The sequence below is a fragment of the Phycodurus eques genome, chromosome 13, assembly GCF_024500275.1.
Source record: "Phycodurus eques isolate BA_2022a chromosome 13, UOR_Pequ_1.1, whole genome shotgun sequence".
NCBI lineage: Eukaryota > Metazoa > Chordata > Actinopteri > Syngnathiformes > Syngnathidae > Phycodurus > Phycodurus eques.
In genome coordinates this window covers 5852539-5879785 of record NC_084537.1, presented here as the reverse complement: position 1 = coordinate 5879785, position 27247 = coordinate 5852539, and the positions used below count along the sequence as shown (strand labels likewise).

The window sequence follows — 27247 nt, the reverse complement described above, 5'->3', positions numbered from 1 at the left end:
GGTACCCTAATGGATTTTGAACACTAAAGTAAAGGCTCGCATAGGGCGTTACACAGAAAAAATTTTACTTGCAATATCAGAACATACAGACTGCATGAACATCTGTATACTGCGTACATGGGTGCTCAGACTACGACTGCAACACAACATTTTGAGGTTACAAAGGATGCGCAATTAACTAATTTTCACAGTGGTGTAAAAAAAAAACGCTATTATACAGCACCAGAGGGCATGTTCAGTTACCGCCATACTTTTACATTTTTATTTTATTGTTTTATATTTATGGCTTAGTATAAGTAGTTACTGTAATTATGACTTCACTATTGTGTTAGCATAAGTTAGTGACAGACTATGACGAGCCGTAAGAATACATTGTCACGTAGCACAATTACTGCCATACTGTTTTTCATTTGATCATTTTTGTACTTATGGCCTGGAATAATTTTTCATACAAATATTTACATTAAGTATACTCGAAACTGTATTTGCATAAGTCAGTGATAGATCATATTGGGTTGAAATTAAATTCAATTACTGATTCAGGTCATGTCATCGCCATAGGAACATAACTCCATCGTGAATGGAGGACCTTCTGTTTATTAAATAAAGCTTTAAAAAAGAAACAAATTGCCTTTTTGCTAAATCTAGCCATAGACGACCACAACATATTTCATCGAGCATTTTCAGGATTTTTCTCATCATTGCAGTACCCAACCCTTCTGACAAAAATTGGCATAGTAATAGTTTTCAAAATCTATGAACGAGCACTTTTGATCCATGTTTAAATCTAAAAAAAAAAAAGAAATACTGTTTGAATTACACAGCTACAGACACATCTATAACACACCGAAGAGGAAAGTGGTAAGATGGTTTAATAAAAAAAGTACCAACAACATTGAAATTAGGGCTGGCGAAATAAATAAATAAGTAAATCTAATTCCACAAAAAATCTCTGCCTCGAAGCTCCACCGGGACTAAAAAAAACAATAAATGGGGAAAAAAAAAAAAAAAAAAAAACGCTCAACCAGTTTGCGCCGCCGGAACCAATGTTTCACATGGACATTTATTGCAGACGGACACAGTGTTGGGCCACTATAAACTTTGCCAAAAACAATAGAGGAGCGTCTGTAAGTGATTTTAAAGACACTGTTAGATGTGTATTGTACATATAACACGATTTCTGAGTGATCTGAATGGTTGGTAGCGTTTTTTGACCTAGCGCGCTAATGCTAATTGCGATTGCTAACCATTTAGCACTTTGCTGTCTGAAATTCTAAACACCAAATTTATATAATACACTCAGTATCAACATATGCAGTTTAAGGATCGTAGTCCATCCCTCATAAATGACAATAAAATGGATGTGAGTAGTGAGTAAGTAAACAAATAAAAGTGGGGGCTGGGCAATTATTATTCGACCAATAATCAATAGGAAAATCGAATATAAAAAGATTCGATAGTGACATTTATTTAAATATCAATGTAATGTTTTGACGAGATGAGTGAAAGGTATATTTCTGCTCAACTGTCTGATTGACTAATGCAGGCCAAATGTGGGTGGCTAAAATATAAAAATAAACTGCAAATTATGCTTTAAGAAGAACTGTCATGTAACGCAAAACTTTTGAGCATTTACTTTTGTTTAACAGATTAAATAATCTGTTTAAACACAAATTGTATGTACTAGTAGTACATACAATTTTTCTACGAGTCTATTGTCAAAAGTTCTGAAGGGTACTTGACAACTGCGGTCGAGATAATGGTGGTATTAACACTTTTCATGTTTAATTTGGTTGAAAGCAAAGTTCAATTGCTCTGCCGGTGGAGCTTATTTTGCTCCAGTATGAATGCTGGCCTGGTGCACACAAAACAAGAAAACCGCTTGAAAGAAATCTCTGGAGCGAGGCGTACCACTTGAGCTCAAATGCAAATACTACGCAGACCAAAAGGCTTGGACGAGCACTGATATAACCACAAGAGAAAACATCAATTTCACAGTAAAGATCAGCAAACTGGAAGCAGCAGTTTGTGGGTGAGTGTTGCACAGATGGGCACAGGACATGGAATGGGTGGTGAGAATTAAAAAAATTAAATTAAATTTTTTTTTAAAAATAAAAATAAATTAGGTCTTAGTGATTTAAAAAGCAAAAGCATTTCTACACAGAACATTAAATAAGGATATGAGATACTGTATGTAAAGTGCATATTCACACCACTCCACTTTTCCAAATGTTGTTCCACATTAGTTTTATTTTTTTCTCAATATTCTACAACACAACAACCCATAATAAGAATGTGAATACAATTTTGAGATTTTTGCAAATGAATACATTTTTTTTAATAATTGCCAAATTACATGTAGGTAATTATTCACAGCCTTTGCCATGAAGCTCAAAATTGAGCTCAGGTATATCCCATTTCCACTGATCATCCTTCTACAGCTTCATTGGAGTCCAACTGTGGTAAATTCAGTTGATTGGACAAGAATTGTGAAAGGCGCTCACCTATCTATATAAGGTTAGGTGCACGTCAGAGCACAAAACAAGCATTAAGTCAAATAATTGTCTGGATATCTCCGTAGAGACAGCAGTATCCAGAGGCACAAATCTGGAGAAGGGTACAGAGACACTTCTGCTTTGATTGTCCCACCTAGTGAGCACAGTGGCCTCGATTACCTATGAATGGAAAAAGTTTGGAACCACCAGGACTTTTCCTGGAGTTGTCCGCCCGTCTACACAGAGTGTATGTGGAAGAGGGGCCTTTGTTTGGGAGGTGGCCAAGAACACAATGCTCCGCTGTCAGAGTTCCAGTGTTCCTGTACAGAAAAAGGAGGGAACATTCCAGAAGGACCACAATCTCTGCAGCAATATACCAATCAGGCCTGAATGGAAGAGTGGCCAGACAGAAGCCATGCACTCCTTAGTAAAAGGCAAATCATAGCCTGTCTGGATTTTGCCCAAAGGCACCTGAAGGACGCAGACCATGAGAGACAAAATTCTCTGGTCCGATGAGACCAAAACTGAACTATTTGATGTGAATGCCATACGTCACGTTTTGAGTAACCCTGGCAATGCTTACCGTAATTTCTCGTGTATGATGCGCACCCATGTATAATACGTACCCCCAAAGTTTACCTCAAAATTCTGGAAAACCCCTCTACCCATGTATAGTGCATTTTTACAATGCATGATTTTGCTTCTACCCATATGCTCAAAACATGAAGTATTATCTGTATTTTTTTAGTTTTTTAAAGAATTATTATGAAGATAAGCACTTTATTTGAGCACGTAATCCTTTTTTTAATTTACTTGTTCTTATTTTGAAATTCACAGCCCTACTTTTATTTAGTAAATGAGAAAACACACAGTTGTACTCAGATGTTTAATTACCCAGGCAGAATTTGTAAAATGGGTACAATTCTTAAAAGAAAAAATGAAGGGCCAGGCCAAACACATTTAATTTTATTTTTATGGGATTCAAATTAAAAGGTCAAGCATTTCAGAAAAGCATTATCATTAAACAACACATAACCATAAAGAAATGAATGATGGTTGTTGTTCATTCATCAGTCATATTAAAAGAAAAAAATAAAATAAATTAAAAATTCTGCCAGGGTATGTAAGCTTATGAGCATAACTGTACATAAATGCAGTCATACGTACCCAGTCATATTGGAATGAAAATGTAGGCTACACCTTTTTTGTAACCACTAGGTGGCGGTGGCATTTTGGAATGAAAGTGTACAGCTTTTTCATAACCACGAGATGGCGGCATACATTTATAAGATGTGAACGTTTTTTTTTCCATTTCCCCCTATACCTATGTATAATGCGCACTATTGACTTTTGACAATTTTTTTTTTGGGGGGGGGGGGAATGCACATTATACACGAGAAATTACGGTATTACCTGGCCAATTCGACCTACAGTGAAGCATGGTAATGGCAGCATAATCAGCTGTGGGAATGTTTTTCAGCGGCAGAAACTGGGAGACAAGTCAGGCTTGAGGGAAAGATGAAGGTACCACTGTACAGAGACATACTGGGTGAAAATACAGCCACAATATCAAAGGAGTGGCTTCAGGACAACTCTGCAAATGTATTTGTGTTGCCCAGCCAGACTAGAATCTGATTGAAAATCTCTGGGGAGGAATGGGTGAAACCGCCCAAAGATAGGTAAAGATACCATCCATTTTCAACACCGCTTATCCTGGTTAGGGTCGCGGGACGCTGGAGCCTATCCCAGCTGACTTCGGGCGAAAGGCGGACTACACCCTGAACTGGTCGCCAGTCAGTCGCAGGGCACATATAGACACGGACAACCATTCGCCCTCACATTCACACCGTCACTGAGTGGGAACTGAAACCACGCTGCCTGCACCAAAGTCAGGCGAGTGTACCACTACACCATCAGTGACGCTAAAGATACCTTGTGGCATCAAATAAATCATCAATATGATGATCAAATCATCATATTAAAGACTGTATTGAGCAAAGTCTGTGAAGACATACTGTATGCATGTACATGTGAATTAATTTGTTTTTATTTGTTATAAATTTGCAGGAGTTAAAAAAAATGATGCCTAAAAAACTACTGTATTGAAGCACTGACTACTTTCCTCATGTGATTATAAAACAGAAGTAAGGGATTATTGCCTCTATTTTAAATGCAATGTCTTGTAGTAAGCAGAAAGGGGTAAGAATTTGGTTCATAAACATCAAATTATTGTGTTCTACCTTTGACTCTGACACATCAATGACCTTAATAGTTACGCTACCTTTACTATATCGTGCACTCATTGACCGTGTGTCATCTTGATGCATTATGTACCTCAATACAGCGATCCCAATCAGTTACAAGGCAGTGGCTCCCTCCCTCTGTTTTTTCCATTCTCTAACATTCACTGAATATTATTGGAGGCCAACTTACGCAAATGCCCTTAACCCCCCACCCCCTCCACACACACACACTAGTATTTTGTCATCAAATTAAAACATGTTGCAATACGCGTGCACATGTGGTTGGTTAACATTTCATTTTGCAATATCATGATAATATTTTCTGATAACTGTGATAGTGTTGGTCATGGTAATCGTGATGTGAAATATTCATACCGTTTCAACTATACTCATTAGTGACAATGCTGCCCAGGGAAATTGATCTTGAGGCCCTTAGTTAGAATAATAGTCATATTCTTAGCCACTGTTTTTCGGCTGCCCCACTTAGAATGTTGAGGTAAAGCATTGTCTTCTACTGTAGTTACTAAAAATGAGGCAAGGCATTGTCTTAAGGCCTCAGCTCTTCAGTGTCAGCTGGCTAAATTAGTTCCAATGATTTCTGGGTGTTATAGTGTAGCATGACACAAAAAATGGGTTGGATGCAAACTATAGAGATACAAGGATTCAACTTGGCTGCTGAAGTGGAAAGCCGGCCAAAAGTGAAGCTGCCAGCATCCCAAAGCTCTAACGAGCGAGTTACTGTCGGCCAACTTGTCTTTTCATCTTACACGACTTCTTTCCTTGAGGCAAAAGGAAGTCTTAGATGCTTACGCATAAATGGAGTTGTTGAAGACTCGGGAGAGGGCGTAGTTGATGTGATTGACCATGTGATCCAACTGGTCCTGGGTCTCCAGTCTCAGTGAATAAGTGATCTTGTCTGTATCGATTATAACCTACAAGATGTACACAAGATAGTGTTTGTCTTCATATTTATTCACGCCAAGGATGAATGGAAAAGATCTTACAGCAATGTTACCTGATGCTCTTGATAAGTGTTCATTGCACGTATTTCCAAGAAGTTGAATGTGACTTCCACCTTAAACAGAAAACATAATTTTCATGTTGTTTTTTTAGAACTTTGATTGTTCCTTATTTTCACAGCTGCTATACCCATAACACTTATGCCCTGTTAAGTGAAATTTATGTAGTTGTAAGACACCTTTATGAAATGCTTTACAGTGATTGTTCCCAAGTAATTAAAATTGCTAAGTGTGTTTTTCAATTAGTTTGGTAATTTTTTAGTTTCCCTTAGTTCACATCCATTGGATGTTGATTGTGTGAGATGTTTGTGACTATAAACTACAAGACGCGTAACCATAGACTTTGATTACGAGTGACGCTTTCACATTGCCTTCCTGTCAAAATGTCTAAGTAGAGGAATACCAGTAGAGATTTTTCAGTTTTATTGTTTTAGTTTATTTAACAGGGCCCATGCACAACATAAGTGTTGCGCCAGAGTTAGCTATAGAGCTAATTTGCATCTGTGCTCCCTCGGGATTTATAGGTGTATAAGATAAAGTATGCCATTGACGTCTAAAAAAAAAAAAACTGTAGATAAAAAAAGTAAAAAAAAAAATTAAAAAAACTATATCCTTATGATAGTAGCATCCAATCCATATTCTTAACCAGATAATTCATTTTACAATATTTGAATAGAAAACGTGAAGAAAATAATTTGAGAAAATTATATTCATGTTGCACACGCTGATGGATACAAAGGAGACCAATGTATATTTCATATCATAGGTCATGGTAAGCTTAAAATACTAAGACCAGGAACAGACTGACAAATTTTTAAACAAAGTATAGAAAACATAACGAAGGCCAACCAGCTATTGATTGAAGGTTCATATATTTTGGATTCATTTGCACCCACATTAAACAATAAAAGCAACTTGGGCATTGCCAAAAAATCTGGCACAAATGCTTTAAATCAGGTGCCAGCTGAGGTCTTAGAGTCATTGAAATTGTTATCATCTCTGCTTCTAACTGAAACTATTAGAGTACCTCACTGCTCTGTGTGCCTGTAAAATATCAAGAGATCAAGGTTCGAGAGTGAAAGCCATAAAATTCAAGTGAGAGAGGGGGAACATTTACCTTTGTAGGCACTTTGACAGAAAAGAGATACAGTCTCCATGTTGCCAGGACCTGAGGGGAGAACACATTCATTTACTCTGTCACAAAGCACCAAATGTAAAATGCAAATCACATGAGTATTCAGAGCAAGACGGAGTTACAATTTTAGTTACATTTGAAAAATAGCCGCAAAAGCTCATATTTTTTTCCACTCATCTGGTTTGTCATATGAAGCGATATTGTCTAAATTGTGCATATTTGTCTTCAGTCAACATGGTATAATTTTTTTTTCTGTTGTCCATGTGTAATCCAATTTTTTTATGTATTTACATCATATTTTGTTATGAGTTTATTATTATGATCTCTGAATTTAATCAACCTTTTTAGAGGAAACATCCAGAGGTCCTGCTGATGGATTTATTCAAAATTAAGAAAAGTAATCCTATGTAATGAGTTATAACACTTTGAGAAAGTAATTGAAATAGGCATACTGCTATTACATTTTAAACAGTAACTTGTAATTGTAAGCAACTACATTTCCAAAGTAATCTTCCCAACACTGGTCATTACTATAAACATATATAACTATAAAATTACACTTGAGGGCTATAGAACGGTTTCAGCGTTGCGCAACATTATAACCAATGTAAACTTAACTCTCAGCTTGACTCAACTTTATGTCTTGAGCACTTAAAAAAAAACAACCACAGCTATACCCGAGTTTTACATAATAAATAAAGTTAAAACATAAAACACAATTAATAATAATAATAATCTGCTTGATGACATCAGTCCAATGTAAGAGCTGTAACAAAGGACCAAAAACAAGATCACACGTGTAACAGTGCAGGTAAAGTCATGCCAAGGCTTGCATGTGTTCTTCTGGAATAGAGTAATTAATCTTCAGTGATGTAACGTACGATGGCAGCAACAAAATTTACTTAGAAATCTTCAAAAACAGTTTTCAGCCAATTTAAAGATGGAACCAAAATGATAGGGGTTCATTCATCACGCAGCAAAATAACGATCCAAAAAAAAAAAAAACTATGACAAAAACTATGTTTTCAGTCAATAAGGAATTGGCCTCACTGCTTCATTGCAAATGTGTAGTATTATTAATGAGAATTCCATACTAGAAAAGAAAGCAAACAACACTTCAGGGGTGGGGCGAAACACGACGAATTTTTTTGAAGACAAATATTGTAGAACTGTATCTGTACAGTTTGTGGACCACAAAAGCCAATTCAGACATCTCAATTATAGTGTTAACTGTCTTTTGAGTAACTTCGAACCCTCCTGGACTGGGAGAAAACACTCGTGTGCTCTCCTTTTTCAGACAAATATGTTCTGCACACCAAAAAGGGCCAATGGTCTGGTTACTGATGTCATTTAAATTTAACAACTAGGGATGCACCGATATCACTTTTTATGGGCCAAGTACGAGTAAAGAAAACCAATTTAATAGGGAAATAAGAAAGGAAATTACAATAACAACAACAATGAGGATAAGCGGTCCGGAAAATGGATGAATACAATATTAATTCCATACTGATTTAAAAGCAAAAAAATAAAATGAGATAAATACTCAAAAATAATTAGGGCAGACCTTATTTGTCATCATTTTAGAGGCAATAAAAGAAACATAGTTTATCATGATAGTTTTTGGTAAAATATATCCTCTTAAAAAACTTTTTATTGTGACAGGCCTACACATGCTCCTTCATAGTAGCCTGTTACAGGACACTGGCGACGATTAACTTGCATCCGCTACAGGAGTTCATTTCATATTTAAAATGGTTTTGTATGGCATTCATGTGTCTCAGAAAAACTCCACAACTCAGGAATTCTGCTAGCAAGCCGACGACTTCAATGAGTTACACGTCTCATTGTGTTACGCGCAAACTAGCCGGGTACGCACGGTAGTTGTGTCAGAAGTCATTACCAGAGAATCTGCACACCTTGAAAGCTCGGAAGCCAGGCGCGTAAAATACTGACAACGGGAGAATATGGGCCCATCGTGCACAATTCATTAAAAAAATTTAAACAAAGAGTTTTCAAGCTGTTTGTTTAACGCCACTCCCAGTTGAAGTTTACTGTCAAACTAAACATAAAACTGAGAATTACATATTGTGTATTTATATCACGGGTGTCAAACTCGTGGCCCGGAGGCAAGAGCCGGCCCACCACATCAATTTATGTGGCCTGCGAAAGCAAAGCAGTGCATCTACTTCATAATTCTCACTAAAATCTGTTCCAAAATTGAAAATTTTCCTCACTTTTAATAAAGTTGAGCGATTAAAAGCATTTTTTTGTTACCAAACCACTTTTTTTATAATGAATTGAACAATAGTTGAACAAATAGTTTCCCTTGACTTTGTACTTCAAAACTAATTTTTTTTTTTTTTTTTTTTTTTTTTTTTTTTAATAAATATGCAATAATATGAAGAGACAATGATACTCTTATGGTTTCATAGTCTTAATGGCCCTCTAAGGGAAACCATAACTTCAGTGTGGCCTGCAACAAAAATGAGTTTGACACTACTGATTTAAAACAACCAAACAACGTTGCCTTGGAATGCCCCGCAAGCTTAAAGGCTTCTTTATACTCGCGCGGACGGCAGCCGAGCGTGGTAAATGTCAATATCAAGGCACCACTGTATTCACATCTGCCCAAGTAGTAATTCACAATGCAAAATTTGCATGCAACGAATGCACATGATATCTCTACACAGACAAATACCACTTCGTCTGTTCTATATGTTCTGGATATCCATTTATATCTATAATAAGACCATAAAACCCTCTCATAGCGCCCCCTGTCATTCCCCAGATTTCTCTCTTCATCTCCATGGAAATTTGCTCACTGACGCCACCCTCTTCCCTAATCCCTAATCCCTCCATCTCCTAATGTGCTACAGTTTCCCGTCTGCATCCCATGCTGCCCTTACCGTTCTATAGTCTCCCTTTCTCTCAACTCCCCAGTCTCCTTTCTAGCTTCAGTATTTCTATTCTTTTTCTGCTTTGTCGCTTTCAATACCTCAAGGCCTCCTTAGGCTGAATGGTTAATGGCACCCTGCTGAGGGGTGGTAAGGAGAAGAAAAAAAACGAACCGTACAAAACAAGCGAGTGAGACAGGGAGGGAGAGAGAGATTTGCATCCTGATAATATAGTCTTCTTATTCTCTTCCACTTCCACTACAGAGGACACGAGAAGCTGACCTCTCATTGATCCACGTACATCCAAAACGAGCTCAAGCAAAGTGTTGAAAAAAAAAAGATAAGAAATTAGAACGACAGAGGGATGGAAATGAAGGACACAGAAGGGAGGGGATAAAAAGTGTCTATTTCAAGTGCTCCACAGAGCCTTTGCAGTAAACTGTTGGTCCAATAACAGCACCGGTTTGAAACCAGCATGAAGCACATGCCTTGAAACAAGAACGAGACACAGACAGGGCATCTCATTCCATCGGACAATCTGGCAGGTCTCATCGTGTTAACAGAGGCATCAATAATTCAGGCCTTCAGATGGGTGTAGATTTGATCAGCTGTATGTAGAACAAGACATATTAGCAGGAATTTTCCTTTTTAGGTGTATAGATAAGCCTAAAAAGAATAAGCGATAATCGTTCCCTTGCTGTGATTGAACTAGTTTAATGGGTAAGCTTCATAATGATATATCAAGGTAGTGTTACAGTGCAAGTGCAAGCTGTAAACAGAAGTAATTCTTCCTCAAGTGCTTGTTACAGTCAGTTGAGGGCAGGGGTTGGGGGAAATATAAATCATAAGCTGTCGGGATCCGGTTCTTACATTTCAAACGACACGGTGCAAATCACAGTGCGTGTCTGTGGGCCGTGTATGTTGCGGATCGGAGCCAGATTGGTAGTATTTGTAGCTCAACCACAAGGGCATTTAAAACACAACCCTTGTAGAAAATAGGGAGCAATCTGGCATAGCCACATGCTTTGGTACAGCGCGCTCGCTCAGCAATAAACTCGTGGCTCCTGTGCACATACACTATAACGATGCAAAATAAGTCTGTGGACGACTATTCTCTGTTGTGGTCACTCACAAATGCACACATACAAATTGTGTGATAGTGGGTGTCTATTGCTAAAGAAAAACCTGCCTCATAACAGCACATCCCTGCTATCTGGTAGTCTGCTTGCTTATGAGGGATGTTTGTAAGTGATGGTGGCCTTTGAAAGCACCGATGCCCCAGGTCCTGTGTGAAAAGTGGACTTTAAAGTGGTCGAAAGAGTTGGAGATGAAACCAAATGAGAGTACACAAACGTAAAAGGTCACAATTTGCCTTTTATTATTTCATACAATAAGAGTCCAGATCTTAAAAGAGACATATTGCACATATTTCACAATTTATAACAGTTACCATCTGTGACATGCTTTTGTCAAAATACCTTAAAGGGCAGATGACAAAGTTGTTATGGGGTCAGTTAAAATTCATATTTGCATTGTTTATATGTTATATAACACATGCATGTAACATCCAGCAAGTTGTCAAATATAGTTTAGCTAAAAATGAGCTTTTTATTAAGCGTATTGAGCATTCCCCGAACATACCCGACGCTCAAGTTACCGGGCTACCGGAAGTGACAATGCAATTGACAAACACAGGGCGCTACACTCAATACGCAATGGCGAGCAACGTGTTGGAATATGAGGAGGAGGAGTTGGAGGATTTCGATGTACAGGAGTGCCTAACTGAACTCGGCATCGTCAAACCGTACATGTTTGAGCCGATCAGGAGGTCGGAACCTGACAGTGACGACGACGAGCAGCCAAGTAGCAGCTGTGCAACAGAAAAAGAGTGATAGTATGTCAAAAGCATTTTCCTACTGCCCAGTCCATAGTAACCATAATATAGTTGTAGGTATATACAAGGAAATCCTCACCTCTTCGCCGCTGCACAATGTCGGCTGCGAGATTTAGTTCTCTTGCTGGCGGTTGAGGTCCCGATGGCCATAGGAAATATATTTTCAGCAGGTTTCAGCATCTGCCTCTGTATCCAATGCTTTCAGCTGAGTCTTTCTCAAAGCATGCCAGTTCAAAGTGATCAGCACAGTTTGGAATGCTTGCTAGGCACCCATACCAAACCACATTTCTTCCCCTTTCGATTGACTTTCCCTATTCACTGGTCACGTATTCCTTTTTCACTTGGAAAGCCCCCCCAAAAAAAAAAACTCTTGCCATTGCCTGAACCATTTGTACAATCAAATGCCACACAATAAACAATCGTGACATCGCTAAATCATACAACAACAAATATACAAGGACGGGAACAACAGCATGGAACAATAGCGCACAACGCCGAATGAACAGGCTGTTTGGCTCGTGTTACGTCACAGTGCCGGAAAGAGACAAAGACCGGAAGGCGCTGGATGCAAAAAGCAGAAGGCGCATTCTGTATAATTTTGATCAATTTAACTGCTGTATGTCTGCTATTTAATTACTTCGAAATGGCAGATGTGGTTTGTAAAGGGGATCTTAAGCCAACAAGAAAATGTTCAACATCTTTGTCCTGACCTTTAAGGACCAATCAGCCCGTTTTCCGTGGGCGGCCTGGTGGTCTCTTGTAGGTGAGCCAGGTCTCACCCCAGCCTATAAAACTGCTGGGCCAATGGCGAGTACGGCTTTCATTACTAGTATGGTCTGGAACGTAGTAAGGCAGAAAGCATTTTAACTCGTGGAGGCTGCATTTTATACACTCATCAATTAGTGTACAGATCTGTGCACACTAATTCACAAACTATGTGTGGGTGCAGTTATGTAGTTATGATGTCACAATTCGGCAAAATTCTGAATCACTCACTCACAAACACATTTTCAGGCAGATAACTACATTTACTTGTTTAAATTCACACTTGATGGGTGGGAAGGTCCTCCAGAGACCCAGAAATCTGTACACGATCAATTAAAAAGTCACTTTTCCATAATACTATGTCCCCTTTAAATAAATGGCAAAAAAAGCACTGTGGGAGCAAGATAGAATACTAGGAGAATAGCAACACTGTCGATAGGCTTAAGAAGTGACAAAGTTTACAAGCGGAGGAAAGGGGGCTGAGAAGTGATAAGGGATCGGGTGCGTGGCATGAGGAAATGGCGCGAGTATGAGGGCTAAAGATGAACAGCGAGTGTAAAAGAGGCCAGAAGGATATGGGAAGAAGAGAGGAGGGCACTATAAAAGCGAGGAAACAAACTCGAGAAAGGAAATTAAAATGATTGAGGGATAGAAGATGGAATGCTTGGTGTGTACTGGCAGGACTGCAGGGCAACACTTATTTGTCTCCTCATGGGGGAGGAGAGAAGGTCAGCAGTCACACTTCATAGACTCTCTGCCATGGGCTACCAACATGTGGTATGTTAATCAAGTAAAGCCTAAATCCTAATTACAGCACTGAGGGCTCATATCACACACTGTCAGATGGTAAATATGGATAGTCACAGAGTGACTCCATGCAGAGCATCTTGGATTGAAGAAGCATGAATACTAACAGAGCAGTGGTAATACACACCATTACACAAGCATATTACACGGAAAAATGGAGTGTTGACAGAATGGTGCAAACATGCGAGAATGTAGCATTCCGCCTCGAGCTTATCTCTGATTTCATTGCTCTGAATTTGTCTTTTTTTTGTCACAGCACAACGATTTAAGCAGAAAGAAATACCTAGTTTTTCCATTATAGATGTGCAAACTTGCTGATGAAGTTCAGTAGTCCCCCCTGTTTTGCTCCACCCGCGACTCAGAAAAAAATAAAAAATAAATAGAAAAAAGAAAGAAACAAAAAATTCAGGCCAAGCAATTGTTTTATTTTATGTTGAAGATGCGTTGGGCCTTTTTTCCCCCCACAAAGATTTTGTGTTTTCCATACTTTTGGAGGAGAGTGTATACTACAATTGCACTTAACTACAGAGCTACCAAAATATTACAATTTTTGTCAAGAACATTACCGTTTATTATTTAATAGGATAAAAAGAATTCTGCATTTGTAAAACAGTCATTATTCTATAATCATTGTCGTTAAAAAATACAGGCTTCAGTATTTGTTATTTTAATCTATTTATTAGGCTTTACACGATCAGGATTTTTGGGGCCGATCACCGATCAGAGAGTTTAAAAAACCGATTCGATCACAAGATGGAGGAATGTGTCTATTTAAATGACCTGTTCATTTACTGTATATACTTGTGTACTTAATTGTTCCAAAAATTATATTTAAAATAAATAATGTATCTTTGTTCCTCTCTTTATGCCAGTGAGGCCTAGTGACAGACAGAACAAATGAATGGTCTCCTATTAGATGGCAGGAAGTGTATACAGTAATTAATGTATCCACTTTTTGGGACATTTTTGTTTGTTGGTGTGCCGTGGGATTTTTCAATAGTAAAATATGTACTTTGGCTCCATAAAGTTTGGAAATCACTGCTCTAGTCAGATCGTGTCTTCTAATCAGTCAGGTCAAACCAACATTACAACATGACAGAAATAATGGATGCTAACTTACTGTAATTAAATTACTTTATTTTTAATTAAATGACTTCACCCACACCGAAGGTTTAGAGCATGATTCGACAGAACGGCGGCATGTTTACGTACAACCGATCGTGCTAGCAGTAGCTTGCTGGGCTAGATAACATGTTATTGCCTGCTCGTATTAAAAGTACGTGTACATACCTCAAGCAAGCCTTAAACAAACGTTCTCTCCGGTCCTGAGCACCGGTGACCACCAACACACGTTTTTCCCCATTTTGCCCTTATAATACCGTCAGCACGCTCCACTCTTGTTGTCGTTGCCACGGTAACGGGTGTATCCGGTCGCATTTGAGTTGACAAGATAAAGCCCAATGATCATAAAAAACGGGAGGCGGTGGTATCGGAATACAAGATTTTTATTGCAGTAGCCTGACAGTGCAACTGTGAAAGAGCAAATTTGTCTTGTAGTTTTGATCCAGGCATTACGTGTTGGCTGTCTCAGGCGTGTTCTCTGTCCCACACCGCTTTTTTTTTTTTTTTTTTTTTTTTAAATAACTTCATTGGCCGACAGTACTAAGTCAAAAGACACGCGACAAGGCTAAAAATAAACTAGCTTTTGGATTCAAATATACTGGGCACGCGGCGACGCGGAGCCGATCAAGGTCATCATTGATCGGATCAGCAAATTATGACATTAAAGCCGATCAGCATAAAATGCTAAATACCGGCCGATACCGATCAGCCCGATAAAATCGGTGTAAAGTCTTGTATTTATTGCATCAACCTTGTAATGGCGGACACAGGTGCAGCCTGAATCAAAGTATATGAGGTTTGAAGGTGCCATCGTCAAAAATATCTGCGACGATGGATTAAAAATATGTATTATTTTAAGATACTTTTACAGGTGACATATGCAGTGATGTATTAATTAATTTCCGGCTTCAGATGGCTTTCTGTGTCACTGTGTATTATTTTTTTCTTCAACTATAATATGGAAACTCCATGTGAAAAGGGACATACAGTAAGACTTGACTTAGCAAGACCACAAAGCAGGCAGAAACCGTCATTACATTCAACACCTCCAACTTTTCCTCAAACCACAGCCCTGCAGGAGTGTTATAAGCGGGACCTCCATGGAACCATAGAGCGTAAAGAAGTCTCTATTGCACCCGAATGTGCTCAGCACTGTCAAACGGGGAAAGTCTCTCGCAGTAACGGGTCAATTATTAGGTACGAACAATGGGACTGCTAGGGATAAAACAGAGTGACTAATCAGGATAAATAAGTGGTGGAAGAGCCAAATCAACAACTGGGGCATCACAACGTATCAGACATTTCATCCAGACTCTCCCTTAGAACATTTTCAGCTCCTTTTCCTGGAGTGCCCCCACCCTTGTGCTGCATTGCAACCTCCCCTCGAACACCTCCCCCTCTGCCTTTGAAGATGTGCTTTGTTTTCCAAGTTGTCTTTAATCCTCAAATAGGGTGATCTAATAAATGGGAGTAAAAATGTAGGGAGGTTTTGGGGGCACCGAACTGTGTGTGTGAGTGTGTGTGTGTGTGTACATCCAGTGATGGAAACATGCATGTTGACGCTCCCCGAACAGATTGCCCTGGGTGTCTCTTGGTTGTGATGCGACACCCTTCTGCCTGTGTCTAGAAATTGTAAGGGGGTGGCTCAACCATGTCGGTATACTGTATGTGTGTCATAGTGTGACGGCTGGTACAGTCAACACGGACAGACAAGCTGGATATCAATCTCCGGGGGCAGAAAAGGGGCAGACAATAAAAATAGAGAACAACAGACATTATACCATAACACAACATACAAATGATGTATTTGTCCAAAATATTAAATAAACGTGGAGACCCAGGTAAAAGCGAGCCTCTTATTTAGGGGGAAGAACCATAATAGACAAGATAAGTAGGCCTATATTTCAGCTTTGATGCTTAAAGAATTAGTTTTCAAGTTTTCAGAATATGACATTCAAAATCAAGTCAAGTGTATTTGTATAGCTCTTAATCCCCTAATCCTTCTTCATAGTGCTCAAGCCACAGAGAAATTAACAGAGAGTATTCAAATCTTCCTCATATGCTCACCATCACACCTCCAAAATGGATCAATTTTTCAGATTAAAAGAAGAATGAATCCATACATTCCTCCTTGACTGAGTCTAGAGCAGAAGTCAAGGCCCATATGGACAGTAACACAAAATCTTGGAACTAATTGAATTGCCTGTGATCGAAGGAAGGACCCAATACTTTTTATAGGCTGGATTAAAGATAGAGGGATGTAAATGGAGGGAAGGGCACAAGGGAGAAGCAGCGGAGAGTGAGAGGCAACTGGCATGCTGGGGGGAGCAGAACAATCGGGGGGGGCGATGATGAGGAGGCGAGTGATTGAAATGACAGGGAAAAAGGGAGGTCGAGAGGAAACAAAGAGGACATGACAAAAATAGTGGGGAGGGGAGGTAATGGAGGCAAAAGGAGGAAGGGGTGTCAGGACAAAAGATAGGGCACAAAAAACAGAAACCTAAACTGAATAATGGATATGATTTATTTCAGCTTGTTTTACCTCCTTCATGACTGGAACCACAATTTTGTGATCAGTTGCTAATGTGGCTGACTAAATCATAATTTGTCAAAGCAGATGTGGCCTTGGCCAACAAAGCATCTTGAATGAATCACAGCCCCTCTGGGATGTACTTTCAAACAACACACAGGATTCTTTATAAGAAAGAAAAGTGTGTGACGTAGTGTACAGTGCAATGTCAGGCTTACACATGCACAGACCAAACTCTTGCCTGTGGCATTAAGGCCATCCTGCCACATCTAATAAACTCTGCGTTTGGGGATTCAGTAGGCTCTCCCCGACACAGTGTCCACTTTGCTCTGCTTAGGCAGCATCTGCCTTAAGCCCTGATTTTCAACACGTCTGTTTAGTGTGTCACGATGCCTCATCTGTTACTTCTTACGGTTCTTTCAATTTGTCTTAATTAAGCTAGATTGATTTCCGCTTGGTGTCATTCAATTCCATATTCATCAAGTCGCATAACATAAAGATGCCTTCACTTCAGCAATCAATCCCTCATTCAGGTGATGTGGTATGAAACCAGAGAGTAATCGGAATCTGAATGTGACGCTTTATTGGGGCCTCTTACCAGAATCCTGTCTTCCGATTTACCGCTCCTGGTGTCCAGTTTGATAGCTCTCACAAATTTAATGGCTTGTTTGTCCAGCACCTTCCTGATGCTCTCTGGGAGAAGGAGAAAAAGCAGACAGGTATGTATCAATGGATGTTAACCAGTGCATTGATAATACTGGGTTAAAGCCAAAAGGACAAGATAGCTTGTGATGCAGGTCAAAAACACCCATATTTTAAAAATCCATCCAAATCCTGACTATTACTAATTCATAAATAAATAGAAGCATCGCAAACAACGTAGTAATTGAATCAAATAGCAACAATTTTGTGAAAAAAACTGAAATGTACCAAGTTATCTCAGAAATTGAATAAAGTGATAACCTCTGTATGAGTAATTAACTTCTGAGCATCCCAGACAGAGAGAGAGTCGTGATTGGTGCAGATTGTAATGGACATGTTGGTGAAGGAAACAGGGGTGATGAAGAAGTGATGGGCAAGTACGGCATCCATGAAAGGAACTTGGAGGGACAGGTGGTTGTGGACTTTGCAAAAAGGATGGAAATGGCTGTAGTGAGCACTTTTTTCCAGAAGAGGCAGGAACATAGGGTGACCTCCAAGAGCGGAGGTAGGAGCACGCAGGTGGATTACATATTGTGCAGACGATGTCATCTGAAAGAAGTTACTGACTGTAAGTTAGTGGTATGGGAGAGTGTGGCTAGAGAGCACAGGATGGTTGTGTATAAAATGACTGGTGGTGGGGAAGAAGATTAAGAAGACAAAGGCAGAGCAGAGAACCATGTGGTAGAAGCTGAGAAAGGAAGAGCATTATTCGGCTTTTCGAGAAGAGGTGAGACAGGCTCTCGGTGGGCAGGAGGAGCTCCCAGAAGACTGGACTACTGCAGCCAAGGTGATCAGAGAGACAGGCAGGAGAGTACTTGGTCTAGCTTCTGGTAGGAAAGTGGAGAAGGAGACTTGGTGGTGAAACCTCAAAGTACAGGAAATCATACAAGGAAAGAGGTTAGCTATGTATGCCAGGTTGGACACTAAAGAAGGAAAAAAGATCTATACATGTTGGCCAGACAGAGGGATAGAGATTGGAAGGAAGTGCTGCAGTTTAGGGTGATTAAGGATAGAGATGAAAATGTGTTCACTCGAAAGAGTACCACAGATGCATTATTTGCCTTGAGGATGTTGATGGAAAAGTACAGAGAAGGTCAGAAGGAGCTACATTGTGTCTTTGTAGATCTAGAGAAAGCCTATGACAGAGTACCCAGCAAGGAACTGTGGTACTGCATGCGGAAGTCTGGAGCAGAGAAGTATATTAGAATAGTACAGGACATGTATGAGGGCAGCAGAACAGTAGTGAGGTGTGCTGTAGGTGTGACAGAGGAGTTTAAGGTGGATTTGGGACTGCATCAGGGATCAGCCCTGAGCCCTTTCCTGTTTGCAGTGGTGATGGATAGGCTGACAGATTAGGTTCGACGGGACACCCCACGGACCATGATGTTTGCAGATGACATTGTGATCTGCAGTGAAAGCAGGGAGCAGGTGGAGGAACAGTGAGAAAAATGGAGGCATGCACTGGAAAGCAGAGGAATGAAGATTACACAAAGTAAGACAGAATATATGTGCATGAATGAGAGGGGTGGAGGGGGAAGACTGAGGCTACAGGAAGAAGAGATAGCAAAGGTGGAGGACTTGAAATACTTGGGGTCAACAGTCCAGAGCAATGGTGAGTGTGGTAAGGAAGTGAAGAAACGGGTCCAAGCAAGTTGGAACGGGTGGAGGAAGGTGTCAGGTGTGTTATGTGACAGACGAATCTCTGCAAGAATGAAGGGCAAAGTTTATAAAACAGTGGTGAGGCCACCCATGATGTACGGATTAGAGACAGTGGCACTGAAGAGACAACAGGAAGCAGAGCTGGAAGTGGCGGAAATGAGGATGTTGAGGTTCACTCTCGGAGTGACCAGGTTGGATAAAATTAGAAATGAGCTCATCAGAGGGACAGCCAAGGTTCGATGTTTTGGAGACAAAGTTAGAGAGGGCAGACTTCGATGGTTTGGACACATCCAGACGAGAAAGAGCAAGTATATTGGTAGAAGGATGATGAGAATGGAGTTGCTAGGTAAGAAACCTAGAGGAAGACCAAAGAGAAGGTTGATGGATGTAGTGAGGGAAGACATGGGGGCAGTTGGTGTTCGAGAGGAGGATGCAGGAGACGGGCTGACATGGAAAAGAATGACGCGCTTTGGCAAACGGGACAAGCCAAAAGGAAAAAGAAGAAGAAGAAACAAATCTTCAAACTATAAAGAAAGTCTGGTCACTGTGATTGACTGCAATACTCTGTCATTGGTTAAATCGGCATCACATGGTTAACGGGCACCATGTTGTTACTCAGCGTCTCCATTACACCCATAGGCGTGTGATTATCTGTGGTGGCTTTGCCCAGTTTTTGCCAGATCTCTCCCCCCCACCCCCACATCATTTTATGTGGCCCGCGAAAGCAAATCAAAATTGGTAATTGTGTTCTGGTGTAATAACATTAAGATTTTGCAAGCATTTTTTTGTTACCAAACGCCCTTTAAAATGAAATATAAGTATATTTTATAGGCTTCTGATTTCAAAACTGGTTATTCATCAATGTGCTGTGTAATTATATGAGGTGATTATTCATTTATATGGGCTCACAGTCATAGTGGCCCTTTGAGGGAAGTCTTAACTACGATGTGGCCCATGACAAAATGAGTTTGACCCTCCTGCTGTAGACTTCCACTCGTACCAGACGAGGAGTACAGATTTATTGTTTCCCCAGAAAGACTGCGCATTCTTTTTAAAACAAAACAAAAAAACAATGACTACAGTGGACACCCGCTATTCACAGGGGATAGGGACCGGGCTGGACCACGAATAGCCGTGGATAAAGTGACGCCCATTTTAATTGCATTGAAAAAATATATTTTTTAAACCAAAACAATTCTCAAATAAGTGGGGATAAACTGCTAATATATATTTTTTTGCGGTTGCTTCACCCCCAAAAAGAAAAAAAAAAACTAAAAGAACAATACATTCTTGAATTTTAAAAAAATTGGGCGGAAGAAAATGGAAAAGTATTTGAAAATAAATCAGATTGTGAAACTACGGGTGCCGAACTGCGAGTATGCGGGGGTCCACTGCATTTCTTTTTGAAACATGAGGCTAATTGTTTCTTTATGGTAAATAGTAGCTCGTCGCCATCAAATACTGCACACATTCAATTGTTGTAGATTGTTTTAGTCTTCTCATTATGGAGATACTTTCGTGCTGGCTGCGATGATGTGTCAATAAAGTTTATTCAAACCAAGTACAGCAAATTAAAGCTGTATGAAAAGGCATGTTTTAAATGTATAATTCCGACTTGGGTTAACATTGTGCTATATTAAACACACAGATTCCTGGAAGTGTTTGATATGAATATTGGAGGGATCACCCCTGGCTCAATTCAGCATATTAAATTTGTGAACTAGAGATACAGAAAGGAGATAGAGGCCACCACCATTTACACCATTTACAACCATTGGAACGATATTTATGTCGGGTCAGTAAGGATCTTTTTGTGCTAGGCCATAACCAAATTAAGGTAACTGACAGCATACATGTTACATTTGACATTATGACAATAATAAGCATCAATTATAAATGGATGATAGCAAATCCACCAAAAAGCCTCAGTAATTAGAGATGATCATAAATCAGTTGAAAAGACTCCTGCTTCAGTGTAAAACTGAAAACTGAGCATTTAGATTTTGATATATAGTGGAATTAATTGTGTATTGAAGTAATTGAGGCATAATTGATGAGTCTGCTTGGTTGCAACCACCAGAAGCGTTGCTGATTTAGTTTCAACTGTTAGCAGAGGGCACATCTATACATACACCTGTTATGGTTTAATGGCTGCATTATTCTGCTCAATACACTCTCGTCTCGTGGACACACAAGTTCAAAATATTTAGAGAGAGACTCACCCATTCCATTTAAAAACATTACAAAATTAAACCTGAGTTTCCATGTCGTCGATCAAGAGAATGTAATCAAATGTTCATCAACATTTTGACAGCAGTAATTCATGTTTGCTCAAGTCAAGGCCAGGAGTATCGGAGCCCTTATTATCCATCCATCCAATCTCTGTGCTGCTTATCCTCACTCGGGTCATGGGTGTGCTATAGCCTATCCCAACTGACTTTTTGGTAAGGGAGGGGGGGGGGGGGGGTACACCTTGAACTGGTCACCAGCCAGACAAACAAACATTCATAGTCTTCAATTAACCTACATCGACTATGGATGGTTTTGGAATGTGTGAGGAAACCGGACGACCTGGAGAAAACCCACACAGGAAATTACAAGACCAGATTTGAACCCACCACCTCTGAAGTGTTAGGTGAATGTGCTTAACCACTCGTCCTCCATGCCACCACTCCTGATCATGGTAACTAAAATTATATACCTTTGCAAGAAATCAAAAGACTATGTCAGCTGGCATGTGCCTCCTGGAGCAGGAAGTGAGTATTTTTTTGGGAACACCTTTGTTGTTTGTCAACCATCAGGAATGTCTTCAGCAGAAAATAGATGACATGGAACACTGAAGGCTTTTATGGAACTCCATCAAGGTTTCAATTTACGGGTTTGCGTAAATGTGTCATCAACATTACGCTACTTTACAGTGTTGCTTAAGAAGAGTGCACTTATTATTATTGTATATTTTAGAAATTGGCATTATGAAAGTCCCATGAAAATGACAATTTTAATGGTCATGACATAGCTCTAAGTTTAGAGGCGCATAGTGTTGGATGACTGCTGCGATGCGAAGTTGATTAAGTCACAGAAATTAGTGGAGCTCCAAAGACAGAACTGGAAGGATGAGCCAACACACACTGTTAACACACGGAGAACCTCTAAGCAAGGACTCATGCAGTATCTGGGCTATTTTTAGTCTCAGAGCCTAATAGAAACAACCTGGCTCACTCCAATGAAACCTGGAAAGATCTGGGGCTCTGAGCCTGAAGAAGTGGAATGGACACATCTATTTCTATGTCCTCCATCCTATAGCTTTGCTATACCAACAGCAAATACACATATATTCTTCAAAGATGCAATGCAATGCAAGTCTGCACATCCGGCAGAGGTCACATGTAAGTGTACTCAAGTGGCCAGGCTAATGGAAATGTGGAGAGGCCTGCTGTATGCAGATGCTTTTCTGCATCCTCTCTGTAAATAGAGTCATAACTCGCATTTTCCTGCAACAAACAAGAAGTTTGCTCTCATACTTGAGAAAGAATGGGGCAAAGAACGGCGCAGGGTTGTGGATAAGGGCTATGCCCGAATTAGTAGTGACTAAAATTGGCACTCGAGTCCGCCGAAGAAAATGAATGCTAAATCAGAATTTTCTGATGCCAACATACGGTTTACTTTATTCTGACAAGAGCTGCAATTAAATTTACTTTAAAAAAATATGTTGAGCCTTTGTTTATGACCGACACCCTTTAAACTTACTGCACATAGATTCTGCACATGTACACATGGTAGCTCCCACGAGATCTCTGCATAAAGTTAAAAAAAACAAAACAAAGGAAACCTCCACGGAAGGAGGCGTCCGATAGCCGAGCCCGAGGAGCTGCACAGATTCACGGCATTGCCACAACCGAAGCCGAAAAGGAGCGATCGCCTGGTTGAACTGCGCCCACGGCAGAAAGTATGAGAGAAAGTTTATGCAGCACTGCGTGGCAGCTAGCCAGCCAGCTAGGTAGGCCTTGCTTCGCTAGGCTTGGCTAGGTAGCCCGCCAGCTAGCTAGAAAGCACCTGGTCCAAGGGAGCGAACATTTACAGCACCGACATGCAAACAACAAGGCGAGGGATCCTGGTTAAAGTAATGCCTGGATCAGACTACAAGACAAATTTAGTCTTTGACGATTCCACTGTTATACTACTGCCATAAAATCTTGCCAGCGACTGTCTGGCATTGTATTCCGACACCACGGAAACAAACTCGCTCTGGAGAGGATGTTTTGGGCCGTCCATTCAAGAAGGGCTTGAGGTATGTTCATGTACTTTTAATATGATATGGCTCGCAAGCAGGCAACAAAACGTTATGTAGCCTGGCAAGCTAGTGGGGACACTAACGTTTGTAGGTACACATGCCAACGTTCTGTCGAATCATGCGCAAAAGGTTCGGTAAACATTGGTTCGTGCGAGTGAATAAATGTTGACGACGGAAAGCACGGGAGGTGATGCACCGGTCACAATACGCAATCCTATTGGTCGACGTTAAGGTGCGCTGTCGGGGAACTGATATGTCACACGGAACACACGGAAGATATGCAAGAAAATCAAACATGCTAGACTTTTCAATTCAGTGTCGTAGGGCCAACTCGTTGGTCGTGGATTATGTCACGCTACAAGGCGTTTTGTCGTTCGCGACAAAATATGTCCGGCCCGATCTGGGAAATCGACTGCAATAGCTAATCGGGGCTAAAATCCTGTCATCTGATCTGGGCATTAGCCTTTTTAAACTAAAATGAAAAACATTTCCGGAGGGAGATGTGGCAATTTGGAGTTTTCATTTGTTGGTTATTTCATTTGTTGGACTATTATTTCAGAATAGGGGCTAGAAGGAGTAACGATTTGATCCGTAAGCCATTTTACTGTCAATGCAAATAGCGAACGAGGAGCCAAAGTGTGGATCAACCAAAGACAGAGCGTTCTTGACACTAAGCTGGGTAAACCCAAACACTTAAACCTTTTAACATAGTTTGCACCCCCTTTGTTGAACTCAGATACTCCCAAAGAACAGCAGTGGAGAAAAGATGGAGCGGCTGTTCCACTCCCCCCCCCCCCCCCCCCAACTCATATCCAAACAGCCTTTTTGGCTCTTCCATGGGCCTGCTCACTCTGATGCGGAGGCCATCATTATTTTGCCAGCATTGGCTGGGATCTGGCAGGTGTGTTAATGACTTTATGCAGCATGGCCAGACAGAAGGGGCTTTGACCAGGATGAGCTGGTTAACAGCAAGATTAAAAGGAGGCGACGCCGTCAGGATCATTAGCAGTGAGGGACGTCCTTCTCGTGTAACACCTCAGCATCCAAGCATGTTGTTGTGCGCCCTGTCAATCACTGCCCAGCAGGCTCACACCAACTTCCGCCACAAAGCGAATAAAGACGTGAAGTCTTCACAAAATGTGTGTGTGAGTGCCTGCCACACAAGACACGCGCCAACCCGCGGCGCAATAAATCCTACTCGCTGCGGAATCGATCCAAAAGTGGATCAAATCGATACAGATGACAACCTTCACAGACTCGGCGGCCATTAACTCCGCTTTTTTGCCTTCAGCGGGGACATTGACTGCGCTTGCCTGCGGCCGTAACTCAGAACTAAAGAAGAGAAGACACAAAACTCCAAAACACTCGTCAGTCTTCACTTCCCACGCCAGGTGCGGCGTTGTGGTTCGGGGGTGAAAACATCACGCAGAAGCCCGGAAGAGGGTCGTTTTTAGCTCACCTGTCATTTCCCTGCTGACACTGGCGAAGCCCGACGCCGTGGTGTCTTTGGAGGCCATGGCCACGCGCTCCTGGCTGCGTGGGCTTGCTCCGCCAAACGTCCCAAACGCCCTCAAACGTGCTTCCTGCTGTCCACTTTGCGCCACCGCGAGCTGTGAAGCCAAAACGACGCGGTGCCGCGCTGTTCGCAGGCGCACTGGTGGCAGCGCTTGGGACGCTTCTATGTGGGGGCGAGAGAGAGAGAGAGAGAGAGAGAGAGAGAGAGAGAGAGAGAGAGAGAGAGAGAGAGAGAGAGAGAAAGCGGTGGGATTGGTGGGGGGGGGGCAATCAGAATAGAATGATTCATCTGATGCTCCCAGATTCATAGATCAGCATGGATGATTCGAAAGACGTGTGACCTCCGGATGTATCTGTTCAACATGTTTAAGCATGAAGGGATCATTTTAGTCCCCCCCAAAAAATATATATAATTAATTAATGAATTAATTAATTAAAAAAAAAAAGCAGGGTTGTTTGAGGCTTATTTGTTACATCATGGTTAGTTTAAGTTTAATGGCGCGCACAGATTTTTAGCATCTTAACCGAAAATTGAAGCATGTTTTTACTGCTTTTATTGCGTGTGGTGTCCCAATTTGCCGATTTGGAACGTTATTAATTGATTAATCGACTTATTTGCTTTTTTTTTTTTTTTTGTGCTCTATCAAACGCCCTAAAATGCCACAATATGGCACCAAAGCTATGTCTAACAGACTTGATGGTGCCAAAAGCCTGTCTCGGAACTATACTGAAGGTTAAAGTCACACAGACCGCTAATTAATTGGTTGCCAGCCAATCACAGGGCACCCATAAAGAAACAACCATTCACACTCACATGCCTATGTATGGGGAATTTAGAGTCTTCAATTCACCTAGCATGCATGTTTTTGGGATGTGGGAGGAAACCGGAGTGCCCGGAGAAAACCCACGCAGGCACGGGGAGAACATGCAAACTCCACACAGGCGAGGCCCGATTTGAACCCGGGTCCTCAGAACTGTGAGGCGGATGTGCTAACCAGTCATACACCGTGCCGCAATCTTGACAATCTGTCAAAAGTACAATGCACCAAGAAATAAAAAGAATTGGATGATGGGTACCGGAAAAAATGTAATTTTTTTGTGCCGGAAATAATGGACTTTATGTGGAATTTTTTTGTGTGATATCACCTTCTTTAGATATGCTTGATAGCATCTAAATGGGCAGGATAATGACAAAAGTGATAGTGGAATGTTAAAATATTTGTTATTAACCTAACAGTCAACAGGAGTGAGTTGCGTAGTGGGTTATGTAATGACAGAATAAATGTAGGTCAAAAGAAATTCATCATCTGGCAGCAACCAGGGTGCCTTTATTTAAAGCCCATATAGTGTTGCTATATGACTTTAAAAAAAAAAGAAGAAGACCCCCCCCCCCCCAAACTTAAAATTCAAGTACCAAGGGCCATATTCTCCTGTAGGTCCATAAGTCTTTTTTTATGGTAAAATTGCAGAGGATGTTGTGTTTTTTTTGTGTTTTTTAAAATTCTGTATAAAATAAATCCAATCAAATTTAATAAATAAAATGTAATTTCAAATAAATCCAATGTAATTTAATACTGTGTTAATGACTGAACGCATGTTTGGAGGTCCATCAATTGAAAAGTGGGTGTGCCTGCTGTTCTATATCAGTGGTGCCTTGCAACCTTTATTGTACCACAGACCACAGTTTGGAGAGGGAGCTCACGGGAGGAGAGCCAAACCATCTGACCCACCTTTTATACAGGCGTAGGGGAGCGAGGAAGATCCGTCAACCGCTTGTTTCTTTTGGCCGAACGAGTGAGGGCTGCCCTGACGTCCTTCCAAATCGTTTGGACCCGTCGTAGGTGCTCCCTCGCCGAAGCCACTGGGTGCTCCTGTTCATTAAACAGAGGGATTTGGAAACTAGAGCATGCCATGAAAGGAGATATACCTGTCACGGCGCTGATGAGGGAGTTTTGGCCATATTCAACCCACGGGAGAAAGGTGCTCCAGGAGGCAGGATTGCGTGCGGCAACGCAGCAAAGAGCAGACTCCAGATTTTGATTCGCCCGCTCCGTCTGGCCGTTGGATTGTGGATGGTAGCCAGAAGACAGACTGGCTGCTGCGCCCACCACCTTACAGAACTCCTTCCAGACTTGGAGGAGAACTGAGGACCTCGGTCCGAGACAATGTCTAT

General features: G+C 40.8%; 1 protein-coding gene across 1 annotated transcript in view; it reads right to left on the bottom strand.

The window, feature by feature from the left end:
- carmil3 (capping protein regulator and myosin 1 linker 3) overlaps window positions 1-25218 on the bottom strand; it is a 94542-nt gene extending 69324 nt beyond the window's left edge. The window contains 5 exon segments of the mRNA XM_061694237.1: window positions 5549-5670; window positions 5754-5813; window positions 6875-6925; window positions 17506-17600; window positions 25019-25218. Of these exon segments, the coding sequence (XP_061550221.1) occupies window positions 5549-5670; window positions 5754-5813; window positions 6875-6925; window positions 17506-17600; window positions 25019-25076 (386 nt within the window). The 5' untranslated portion in view covers window positions 25077-25218.
- Window positions 25219-27247: the final 2029 nt, after the last annotated feature.